This window comes from Euleptes europaea, chromosome 16, assembly GCF_029931775.1.
Source record: "Euleptes europaea isolate rEulEur1 chromosome 16, rEulEur1.hap1, whole genome shotgun sequence".
NCBI classification, from domain to species: Eukaryota; Metazoa; Chordata; class Lepidosauria; order Squamata; family Sphaerodactylidae; genus Euleptes; species Euleptes europaea.
Window position 1 is genome coordinate 22,067,454 of NC_079327.1, and position 12,827 is coordinate 22,080,280.

The following is a 12,827-nucleotide window of genomic DNA, read 5'->3' on the forward strand; positions in this document are numbered from 1 at the left end:
AGTGTGGGTGAAGTTGCTATGTAGTCAATTGTGTTGGCTCCCCGAGTAGATAAAAAGTCAGTATTTTCTCCTCAGACCAGCAGCGGCCCTCCAGGGTCTACGGCAGAGGTCTTTCACATCACCTACTTGCCTAGTGCCTTTAGCTGGAGATGCTGGGGATTGAACCTGGGACCTTCTGCATGCCAAGCAGATGCTCTACCACTGAGCCACACCCCCTCCCCAGCTTCTCTGTGTGGTTTAATTTCAGAATTATTGGATTTAGGGAGCCATTTTGTGGTTTTTGAGGCACAGAATAGCAGCTTAAACGCAGCCTTGCAATGAAACTGTCCAAAGAGGCCATGGGATAGAAGGTAGGAAAGAAGATTGCAATTCACCTGCCCCTGCACTCCAAGGTCTCCTTGTGGGGGCTGAATTTCAGTATTTATCAATTTAAAGGATTTTGTTGCTAATGGTGTGCTTCAGAAACATCTGTAACAAAACCAACCACAAAAAGACCCTGAATTAGTACTGTGAATAATAACAATAATAACAAAATTGTTCTGTAAAATCTACTGTTATGCAAACTGAAAATGCCCTGTCTTCAGTTGCTACTTGCTTCACCTCTGAATAGAGAGTAGGGCTAAGGAAGCAGATCTCAATAGGCAGGCTAGAAAGTATGGGAGACCATCTTTCAGAGTATGGTTGGGCTTATTTCCTGTAGGTTTTTTTTGGGGGGGAGGGAATGTGGAGGGGTGTGGGCCTTGCCACTAACTTCCTTCTACATCCCCCAAAGGAGCTCTTAAACTGATTTTGAAGCTTGAACTTTCAGTCCCATCTGAAGTTTTGGAGTGCTGTGGGACTTATTGGTGGTAGCGCTTTTGTTTGGGAGGCAGCATGGTGGGAAGTGATCTAATTGCCCTCACTTCCTGTAGGGTCCTCTAGCAGGAGAGCTATAGGCCATTAATATTTCCTCTTCTGACAGCTGAGAACTAGCAGGCAGAGCTTGGAGACAGCAGTGTGAGCTGCAAGCTGTCCAGATTCTCCTCTGGTTGGAAAAGGAACACATTTGGGTTTTGGATCAGGATGGGGGAGGGGCCGTGGCTCAGTGGTAGAGCCTCTGCTTGGCATGCAGAAGTTCCTGGGTTCAATCCCTGGCATCTCCAGTTGAAAGGGACTAGGCAAATAGGTGATGTGAAAGACCTCTGCCTGAGACCCTGGAGAGCCGCTGCCAGTCTGAGTAAACAGTACTGACTTTGATGGACCAAGGGTCTGATTCAGTATAAGGCAGCTTCATGTGTTCAGGAAGGATCCATAACCAGTTATCTAGGGAAAATAGCTCTAAGGTTTATAGAATGATTCCAAAGAGTTTAATGGGAAATAGCTCTGTGGGAAGAAGTGATCCTAGGCCAGTTTGAGGGAGAAACTGGTGAAGTGTGTTAATGTTCCTAACTCCTAAGACCAAAGAACCACTGTGTAAAAGAAAGAAGCTTAAGTTTAAGGATCAAACCAGTGACTGCCAAGATAAATCACTCTCAGTAGAAAAAGGGTTTAAACACTTGCACTTCCAAATGTATCAAGATGGTTCAAATACAATATATCCCCTGAACTTAACCATCTCACACTTCTCAACTCTGTTATTCTGTTACAATCTACATTCCTGTTATGAAGCTTTGCTAACCTAACTTTTAAATCCCACAAAAAGAGACAAAACTATTTTAAAGTTGTATTTCAAAAAGCCTCTTGAGTGCCAAATATTTCTGACAGTTTTATCATTCAAAACAAGTCCCTCCATCATAGGATTTAAAAAGTGTGCTTTTAATTAGTAGCTGCCTACTAACACATTTGATGTTGGAAACTGCCTGTGTTGTTTCTTTAAACAAATTGAAACCTGAATTCACACAGCTTTTGTGTCTGAACATCGAATTGTGTTGCTAGCTATCATATGTAGCATAGGTAAAAGTGCTCTACGGTGACTTCTGCTTTAACTTCTGCCATCAAAGAACCTTATTTTCTTTCATTTTTCCTATCTCGTGTCACTCAAAGGAATACTTTTTACCTGTTTGTGTAAACCATCCTATGGTCTTATTATTTTGTGATATGGTAAATTCACTGTAACCTTTTCATTGCAAAGAGTAAGCAAGAGCCTTCAGAGGCATGGTGAGAAAATGTTTTTATATTTTCTTTGAAGATTTTAAAGTAGCTGAAACATCGGGGAGTTTGGAAAGAATGCAAGGAGAATAGCTAATGCATTCTGTGTATGTACCATTTTATCTTTACCCATTGTTATTTATGGCTATCTGACTAAAATGCCAACTATAGTTTTTGCTGTTCCTTGGGTTTGGTTTGGCGGGAATGTAGTGTGTTTTTCTGAATGCTTTCCCCTAAGGAAGTAGATTTGAGTTGTTGCATTGATCTAGGTCTGTGGTTCTCAAGCTACAGGTCAGCACCAAAAGTGGGGGTTGCAACTTGCAGGTGAGTCAGGAGGGAGGAGGCTGTGGAAGACTCAACAATGAATTGAGGTTTACCTGTGCTTCATGTGTGAAAAGGCTGTGAAATGCAGCCCCTCTCTCAATTTCAGTACCTTTATTGGCATGCCATCAAGCAGTCGATCAAATAAAACCAACCCTCTAAACATCATTTAACCTCCGCCTCTTAACAATTTCATCAAAAAATTCAGCCTGTCTCTCAGTAATGCTATATATCTAGAAATATTAATAATAAAAAATAAATTATAAACGTGTTCAGTGTTAACTGATTTGAGATTCCTGTAATTTTATTTTTGGGTAGGGTAGAGTAGCATGCAGTTACTTTACAAGAGGCAGGATGGTGCTGTTGCAGTCGTCTGGTTTGTGGGCTTCTTAGAGGCACCTGGTTGGCCACTGTGTGAACAGACTGCTGGACTTGATGGGCCTTGGTCTGATCCAGCAGGGCTTTTCTTATGTTCTTAAGACTTAATGCTAATTCTTTCTCTACTACTCTGTGCAGATGCAAGTTCTTTTTAGAGCCTACACACATTGATGCTGTTCTTTTCTTTGAATAGTTGCATAAATGTACAAAAATTCCAGGGATTTACATCAGCTGTGAGAGGTTTATTGCCAACTGTTTTATATTATTATTTGTTAATATAGACTTCAATTTGTAGTCTCTTGTTGCTTGACCAATTTAGCTTTTCTTTGTTGTCTTTTTTCAAGGCTTGACTGCCTGTATACTTTGTTAATGGCAAATGTGGTCCATTTACATTTCATTATCTCTTGGACAGTTAATTCTTTTATAGCTCATGGCCACATACCTTGTTGTGCTAAGCCTCCTTCAGCATCAAGAACTGTGGCTTGAGTGGCATTTACAAAAGTAATATTTCCTAAAGTGTACAGCTTATATCTGCTAGCATTTTAGTGAAATAACTCCATGCAGATGGCAGTATGGTGTAGTGGTTAGGAATGGTGGACTCTAATCTGGAGACCCGGGTTTGAGTCTCCACTCCTCCACATGAATGGCGGATGCTAATCTGATGAACCAGTTTGGTTTCCCCACTCCTCCACATGAAACCAGCTGGGTGACCTTGGGCTAGTCACAGTTGTCTCCGAACTCTTTCAGTCTCACCTACCTCACAAGGTGTCTGTTGTGGGGAGGGGAAGGGAAGGAAATTGTAAACCGGTTTGATTCTCCTTAAAAAGGTAGAGAAAGTTGGCATATAAAAACCAACTCTTCTTTTTTGTTTTGGTAGTGACCCTGTGTGTTCTCGGGATTTTTCTTGGGGGTGGTGGTGGTGAGGGGAATTGGGAGCAACAGAGGATGTATGTAAGCATCTTTATGGATGGCTGATAAAAATAGCGTATTGTGGTCCTCCAAATTTCTGTCTGGAGATCTTTTAGATTACAATTTACTTTATTCTCACGACAAATAAGCCATGGAATTTTTTTTCTAATTACTGTTCCTCTATGAAAGTTCCTGAATTAAAAATAATTCATCACCTTAAACCGATGGAGCCATAATGATTTCATCGTTTGAGAAACAGTTGGTGGGTGGGAGGGAAAACAAATGGGCATTTGAAACATAGTTTAAATTTTGCTCAGGTATTTGAAATATGGTCTTTGGAGGGTTCTCGTTGCTCTGTGTCTAGACTCTTGTGTCTAGTTTTTCTGTGCACATGTGAAACTTGCCCAGTCTGTTCTGAATGAAGCTGTTCCAGAGAATGTTAGGCGGTAGCGGTGCTGAGAGATTGTCTGATCTGCATGTAGGAAGATGTGTCTATGTAGCTTGTTGATGCTGATTCCTCTGGTCTGGTAATAAGCATACTTTATTACTGCAAGAGCACGTGTACCCCCCGGTTGTTGTTGTTTTGCTAAAAAACCCAACAGCCTTAAAACCAAAAAACAACAACACTCGTGTTGCTTGAAAATGTTGTGCTGAAATGTGTTTAAAATTTTAACCAGAAAACCTTTTTGTGGTGCGTTAGACTTAATGCCACATTGACAGTGTGTATATGTTTAAAGGTTTTTATCTTTACTTTTTTTCAAGAGCGCAATTATTTGTTTAAAGTTTTGTCTTCTGGTTTAAAAAAAGCCCATGTCCAAAATCATTCGAAGAACTTCTGTTATATTGTCGAAGGCTTTCACGGTCAGAGTTCATCTGTTCTTGTAGGTTATCCGGGCTGTGTGACCGTGGTCTTGGTTTTTTTCACAACTACCTCCCTTCAGTGTTACTGTCCTTCAGTGTTACTCCTCTGAAGATGCCTGCCACAGCTGCTGGCGAAACGTCAGGAAAGAAAAAACCAAGACCACGGTCACACAGCCCGGATAACCTACAAGAACCAACTTCTGTTATATTTATATTTAATCATCCATATTTAATCATCCATATTTCTCTCTTTTTTAACAGTGTGTTACACGAGTTTCAAGATGGAGATGGTGCCTTATCACATCTTGTGATTTGCACTCAACTGTATATGATCCTAATGAAAAAGTAAGTTCTTATCTCTTGACTGCAGCGAATCTCTGTCACCACTAGCAAAATCCGAAGATGGTTGATTCTGAGATAATTTCATAGATACCTTTATTTCCTGTTCCAGTTCATCTCTTAGCTTCAAAACTTTCTTATTTTTCTTGTATTGGCCAGCTTTGAATACAGTAACTTTTTAAAATGAGTGGCATGTGGATGAGGAACCACTGTTTGGCTTCTCTTCAGGGGAATGCCTCCCTCTCTGTTGAAGGAGCTGGGTATGTTTAGCCTGAAGAGGAGAAGACTGAGAGAGGATATGATAACCATCTTCAAGTACTTGAAGGGCTGTCACATAGAGGAGGGTGCCAAGTTGTTTTCTGTTGCCCCAGAAGGTCGGACCAGAAACAACGGGTTGAAATTAAATCAAAAGAGTTTCCGTCTAGACATTAGGAAGAATTTTCTAACAGAGTGGTTCCTCAGTGGAACAGGCTTCCTCTGGAGGTGGTAAGTGCTCCTTCCCTGGAGGTTTTTAAGGCGAGGCTAGATGGCCATCTGTCAGCAGTGCTGATTCTATGACCTTAGACAGTTTATGAGAGGGAGGGCATCTTGGTCATCTTCTGGGCATGGAGTAGGGGTCACTGGGGCCGGGTGTGTGTAGGGGAGGTAGTTGTGAATTTCCTGCATTGTGCAGGGAGTTGGACTAGATGACCCTGGTAGTCCCTTCCAACTCTGATTCTATTCTTCTTTCTTCATTCTAAAATGCTCTGAAGGTAACTGCTGATCACTAATGGTTCATCACGTTGAAGTGTGAAGCAGCCCCATGCGACTGTGTTCAGATGTGTTTGTGGTAAATAATACCTGTGCAGTATTAGGTGGACTCTTACTCTGATATGTAAGGCTGTTCTCATCCATGGGTTTGAAGCTGGTTAGAAATCTTTGGTGGGATCCAGGGTAATAGTAAATATTGGTGTCAACATATCCTTTGACCGGAATTGTGGCCTGAGAGGGTACACAGTTCTGTGCTCCAGAGGGTGAAGTGTGTGTGTGGCCACTGGCAGTCTATATGTGGGAGGGTGAATGTTAGAAACTCCAACTCTATAGGCTGAATAAACATGTAAATGTTTTGTATTATAATCAGTGGAGTAATCTTTCCCCCTTTTTTCCTTCTTTCAGACGTTTGAGAAGCTTCTTATTGCGAACAGAGGAGAAATCGCGTGCAGAGTAAGTATAACTTCCAAAACAATTGTTTTTTCTGTGCTGGTCATTGACTGTAATAAAATTTCTATGACTATTGTTTCTTCAGTTTTATGACTTGTGATTTTCTTTAAAACCCATCTTCCCCCCCCCCCACTTCCCTAATTACTAGGTAATTAAAACCTGCAAGAAGATGGGCATTAAAACAGTTGCTATACACAGTGATGTCGATTCCAACGCTGTAAGTACTAGCCTTGTAAAATTTCTTATGACTCCTGCCAGTCAGATCCAAACTTTAAAGTGTTGGATTTCCCCCGTTATATCCAATTACGTATGTGAGTAATTGTTTAAATTTCTAAATGAGATGAAACACTATCTGTCTTATAGAAACAAGTAGTTCTAAAATAGGGGTTGTGGTGTAAGGGCTTCGAGGGAAAAGTAGACCAAGCATGTACTAGGTTTATAACAATGCAAGCAGGGGCCAGTGAGGAGCTCACGAGGGAGGGGAAATCCCACCTGCCTCCCTGCATTAAGGATAGGATACTTTGGAGGACATTGATTCATAGGGTCACCATGAGTCGGAAACGACTTGACGGCACTTAACACACACACATACACACTGACGAGAAACCTTGTCTTGGACTTTGGAATTTGAAACTTCATTGGACTCAGTCCTGTTGGTAACATCTGGATCTTGAACCAGTTCTTGTCAATGTGCTTAGTTTAGACTTCTAGCTTTATTATTTTTTTATCCTCACTGTTCATGGCACTTTTTATTGAATATTTTTGCACAAGTTTAATAAATAAGTTTACTTATATTTTGTTGTGTTTTTAAATTCAGGAGGCTTCAATCTGAATCCAGTACTTTGGCCTTCTCTGGTGACAACTAGTAGCATTTGAAAAAGGGATATTACATGTCCCACCAATACAATAATAATAACCCACCGCTTGAATGTTTAAAATGTAATGTAACCATGTTTAGAATGTAAGTAAAGAACCAAAAAGAAGGGAAAGGAGTTCTAACATCTGCTCCACATTTATAACTACTAAGGCAGGTTAACATTCCATTACCATTCATGTAAACGGTGTGGGGGGTGGGTGGGCAGAAGAAGCATCCTTTTGCTAATCTGATTGATCATGGGGAAATATTAACTTGACCTTCTCTTCCTGATTAAAATATTAACAAAGGTTTGCTGCTATACTGTCAACAAGTACATTCTAACTTGCAAACCAAGATAGGAATGGGGGGGAACTGAGACTAAGAGGGGAACTGAGACTAAGAGGGGAAAATAAAGGGGGAGGAGCCACATAAAAATTAGAATGGGTGGAGATGAAGGCAGATCATGAAAGAGAGAGAGAGAGAGCAAAATGAAGGAGGAGGAAAATGTGGAAAAGAGGAAGAGAAATTAAGGAGCAGAGAATGAAAGGCTGGTTTATTTTGCTACAACACTCTAACAGGGCTGCCCCTTTGCAAGGCTGGATGGGGAGGTAAAACTATGAAGAAGGCAGCAAGAAGACAACTGAACCCCATTGAAAGTAGGGGGTACAATGCCTGTTTAAATGCTATCATTGAGGACAGGGTTGTCTCATTCATCTCTGTTATGACCCTCTTACAAAAGCTCTTTCTCTGTTACGGTTCAACTGGATGCCAATTCATGTTCTGGAAGGCAGATTCAATTGTAGCTCATACACAACATCATTTTACCTCTGGGGGAGCAGTAAGTGGGGCTCTCACCTCTTTTAAAAAATGTCCTACTTATACATAAACAAGGGAGAAACATTTCTGGACAATAAGAAAATATCCTTAGCCTGTGCTTTAGCGTAGACAATCTCGTGTGTTTTTGCTAAGTTAAGCCCCTGGGGTCATTCCTAACCACAGTATGCTTACTCAGTGGAAATTAGAGTGGTAGAAAAAAAGAAATGAAATACCTTCGTACCAGATATTTCCTGCATGGTCCACATGTCAGTGTTTTATCTCTAGGGAAAAATAAATACAGTTGGAATGACTGGTCACCTATGGCTTGGTCTTTCTGGAACATGACATATTCTATAGAGATTTTTCTATAGCGAACACAAATGCAAGATCTTTATTTTAAAAACTGAAGATCCCTTGAACAGAAAGAAGATAATTTCTCATGTTTGTCAGTTTGTTATAAGGCCTGCGTTCTGGCACACATACTAGAATAGGAAATGCTGGTAACCACAAACATTAAAAATGTGGCCCAGGGTTGAGTTGGTTGGGTGGAAATTGCCTCCTCTCACGTATATGGTGAAGCTGCTTATGTTTTAATAGCATTTGCTCATATGGTTTGGGGGGAGTTGGAGTTGAGAAATATCATTTATTTTCCCATGCCAGGCTGGGACAGTCCTGAAGAGGACAAGACAGCCCCGTTTATAGTTTTTGTAGGCTTCAAAGGGGGATATACGCACTGAAGCAGCTGCTAGAGCCATATACTTTTTCCTTTCCTTGAACTGCAAATGAAATATGACTTTCCTAAAAATGACCCAATGGCAGTGTCTTCTATCACAAGAATTGTCTATCAAGCAGTATGCCCCCACAGCATGCCTCTATCACCCTTGAACTCACGCCATGGCTCAGAAGTACATAATCTGATTACACACTTATACTGGGCTTTATACAGTCCCTTAAGATTTCAGGAGTTCAAGAGCTTGAACTACCAGTCACAAAATGGCAGCTTGTATGGCATATATATCTAGCACAAAGGCCTGGTTACATCATTAACAACATACATTTTTCACAGATGTTACTTCGGGCATGATACATAGGTTATGATTGTAAAAATAGCTTGAAAGGAAGAGTTTATACTCTAATGAAGCTCTATAGAATGGAGGTATCAAAACAAAAGTAAAGTATAACGGGTGTATTTTCTACACTGGGAGGAATTACTCAGTTTCATAAAGTGCATCTCAAAAATATGCATAATACAAGCATAAACAAAGGACATGTATCTTAAAGAGTGGTGTGGCGTAGAGATTGCAAGTCAGCTTCTCTCTGATTTGGAGAACCTCTCTGTGCATATATAAGATGCCTTAGGCATCATGGTTCTGTTAGCTTTAGTAGTCCATGTACAGTAATATAATAGTGACCTCCCATGAACAAATATGGAAAACAAAACAATGGCTCACATACAGGAAATGGTTGATTTATATTCCAGTTCCTAAAAAAGGAGATGTCAAAGACTGCAGCAACTATTGGACTATCACATTAATTTCTCACGCGAATAAAGTGATGCTCAAAATCTTACAACAAAGACTGTTATTATATATTGTACAAGAAATACCTGATGTTCAAGCTGGATTCAGAAAAGGAAGAGGCACAAGAGATCATATTGCAAATTTATGTTGGCTGCTGGAGCATATAAGAGAATTTCAGAAGAAAATCAGCTTGTGTTTCATAGATTACAGCAAAGCTTTTGACTGTATGGATTATAAAAAAAATACGGGTGGTTTTAAAGGAAGTGGGTGTGCCACAGCATCTGATTGTTTTGATGTGCAACCTGTACTCCAGACAAGAGGCTACTGTTAGGACAGAATATGGAGAAACAGAATGGTTTCCAGTTGGCAAAGAGTTCAGACAAGCTAGTATTTTATCTCCCTATCTCTTCAATCTATATGCAGAATATATAAGGAAAGCTGGATTTGATTTAGATGAAGATGTAGTGAAAATGGGGGGGAGAACATTAACAATTTTCGATATTCCGATGACACTACATTACTGGCAGAAAATAGCGAAGACTTGAAATGACTACTGGTGAAAATTAAAGCAGCAAGTGTCAAAGCAGGATTACTGGGGGATTACTTAACTTTAAGGATGACAATGAGGAAATTGAAATTGTTCAAGACTTTCTGTTCATCATTAACCAAAAGGGAGACTGCAACCAAGAAATCAGAAGGAGATTGAGACTGGGACGAGCAGCCATGAAGGAGCTAGAAAAGTTTCTTAAGTGTAAGGATGTGTCACTGGCAACCAAGATCAAGTTAATTCATGCTATAGTATTCCCTGTTATTGCGTATGGGTGTGAAAGTTGGATAAATAAGGAGACAAATAGGTGGGTTCTAGATCAAATTAAACCTGAACTGTCCCAAGAAGCTAAAATGACTTAACTGAGGCTATTATACTTTGTCACATTATAAGAAGACAAGAGTCACTGTAAAGGACAATAATACTAGGAAATGTGGAAGGCAGCAAGAAAAGAGCAAGACCCAACATGAGATAGATTGACTCAATCAAGGAGGTCCTTAGTTGGTAAGACCTGATCAACGCTGTTAATGATAAGATGTCTTGGAGGACATTAATTCATAGGGTCGCCATGAGTTGGAAGCGACTTGACGGCACTGAACACACACACACACACACACACACACACACACACACACACACACACACACACTGTGAACACATGAAGCAGCCTTATGCTGAATCAAACCATCAGTCCATCTAGATCAGTCTTGTCTACTCAAACTGGCAACAGCTCTCCAGGGTCTTTGGCAGAAGTTCTTCAGATCAATACTACCTGGTCCTTTTAAAACTTGAGATGCTGGGAATTGAACCCTGGAACTTTTGCATGCGAAGCAGATGCTCTGCTAGCGAGTCATAGCCCCTCCCCTACCATACACTTACAAAGATAACTGCAATATTGTATGATAAATACTTAGAATTTTCAAAATTTTCACCTAGCATTAGAAAAAAGAAAGAAAGCGAGGATGATAGCAGGTTGGCTGTACCAGGAACTTTTAAAAAAATCCCCTAATTTTTTTGTAGCTGGAAATCAAAGCTTGGCAAAACTAAGCTGATATGCTGGAATAATTTCAAATGGGCAGTGCACTCATGAAGTGGTTTTTGTAAGCTGAAAAAGCAGGTGCTTCACCTTTTAATTCTCGTCTGATCACGAAAACGAGTCTTCAGGATGAAAATGCTTCCTCAAACATGACTACAATGTCAGGAGTACAACTGTATACAATAGGTCTTTAGCATTTCTTTTTACATGTAGTTAAAATTTTTATAAGTGAAGGACAGGCTAACACTAATTGGTTGGGAACAAAAGAAGTTAATAGCATAACGCAGTGAAAGAGGGATAATTTTATGTGGTGTTTTTAACACAGCAGGGATTCTGTAGCCATAGAATGCCATGAAGTATAAATAGCTAGGAAAATCCCATGGTAATTGCAGGAATTTGGTTTAGTAAAAGAATATTAGTGTTTACCTTAGTATATGTTCATTCAGACTACATACATCATTGTGGTGCAGGCATCAGGACCTTGTAATCAAAGGTGTATGTGTGACCAAAGTCCAAATATTTTTAGTATCGCAGATTGTATTTTCTCTACAGAACACATTTCTGTGGTGAGGAGAAACATGCAAATGAATTTTGAAGACAAAAGGGAGTGTTTTAGATGTTTCTCCTCCAATCCGACTCTGTGACTGGAAGCTGTATAGCGTATTTCATGTGTTGGGCCCACTGCACACTGGAGTATTCCCATAGTGGCCATGTGGAGATGAGCCAGTCCTGACAAAGCTGTCTCTGCATGAATGTTGTTATCCTCCAGCACCAACAATCTGGGAGATTCCAGCAGCAACGTAGAAACCATCTCCATCTGCTCAGAGAGGCTATCCAGGGGCAAGCTAGGCAGATGATAAGAAGAGCTGGTTTTTATATGCCGACTTTCTCTACCTCTTAAGGGAGACTCAAACCAGCTTACAATCGCCTTCCCTCCCCCTCCCCACAACAGACACCCTGTGAGGTAGGTAGAGCTGAGAGAGCTCTAACAGAGCTTTGACTTGCCTGAGGTCACCTAGCTGGCTTCATGTGTAGGAGTGGGGAAACAAATCCAGTTCACCAGATTAGCCTTCACTGCTCATGTGTAGGAGTGGGGAATCGAACCCGGTTCTCCAGATCAGATTCCACCTCTCCAAAAGGAAACTCGGTCTTTCCCTGGTGACCAGCACAAGGAATAATCAACCAGCAACATTTTGCACTGGGAGAAAGTCTGCCAGAGGACAGCTGCTTCCTTTTTTAAAAAAAAATATATTAACATTTTCAAAAGCAAAGAATAACAAACATCTACAAACACTTCCATTCATTTTGTGCTTACTTCAGGTTATCAGTTTACATGAACATAATTCTGTTGTTATTTACTTAAACATTGCTGAACTTAACTGTGTTTATACTCAAAAAAATTATCTTTATTTACTACTTATTCAAGATATGTGACTATTATTTTCCATCTCTTATTAAAAATAAATAATTCCCTACAGTTTCCAATTAGCATATTCAAAATAACATTCCCATTTCTTCAATGTCTTCAATCATTCTTTCTTTCAAGGTGTTAGTTAATCTGGCCATCACCGCGTATTCTTCCATTTTTTGTTGCCACTTTTCTAAATCTGGAACAGTCTCTTGTTTCCACGATGCTGCCAGTACTATCTTTGGTGCAGTCATCAGATATCCAAAAAGTTCTCTATGATTATTTTCCAGATTCTCTGGTGCCATCCCCAGTAACATAATTTCCGGATTCATTGAAAATTTGATTTTCAAAATCTTTTGCATTTCTTGATGAATCTGTATCCAAACTTTCTTTACTTTTTTACAAGTCCACCACAGATGGAAGTAGGTTCCATCTTTGTCTTTGCATTTCCAGCAGCGGCAATTGTATGTTTTGTCTATCTTTTTAATATCCATTGGTGTAATGTACCA

The 12,827-nt window shown here is 40.1% G+C and overlaps 1 protein-coding gene across 1 annotated transcript in view; it reads left to right on the forward strand.

The window, feature by feature from the left end:
• PCCA (propionyl-CoA carboxylase subunit alpha) overlaps positions 1–12,827 on the forward strand; it is a 306,082-nt gene that overhangs the window by 8,699 nt on the left and 284,556 nt on the right. Inside the window, exons 2-4 of the mRNA XM_056861686.1 lie at positions 4,858–4,941; positions 6,091–6,138; positions 6,284–6,352. Of these exons, the coding sequence (XP_056717664.1) occupies positions 4,858–4,941; positions 6,091–6,138; positions 6,284–6,352 (201 nt within the window). The remainder of the gene's footprint in view (positions 1–4,857; positions 4,942–6,090; positions 6,139–6,283; positions 6,353–12,827) is intronic.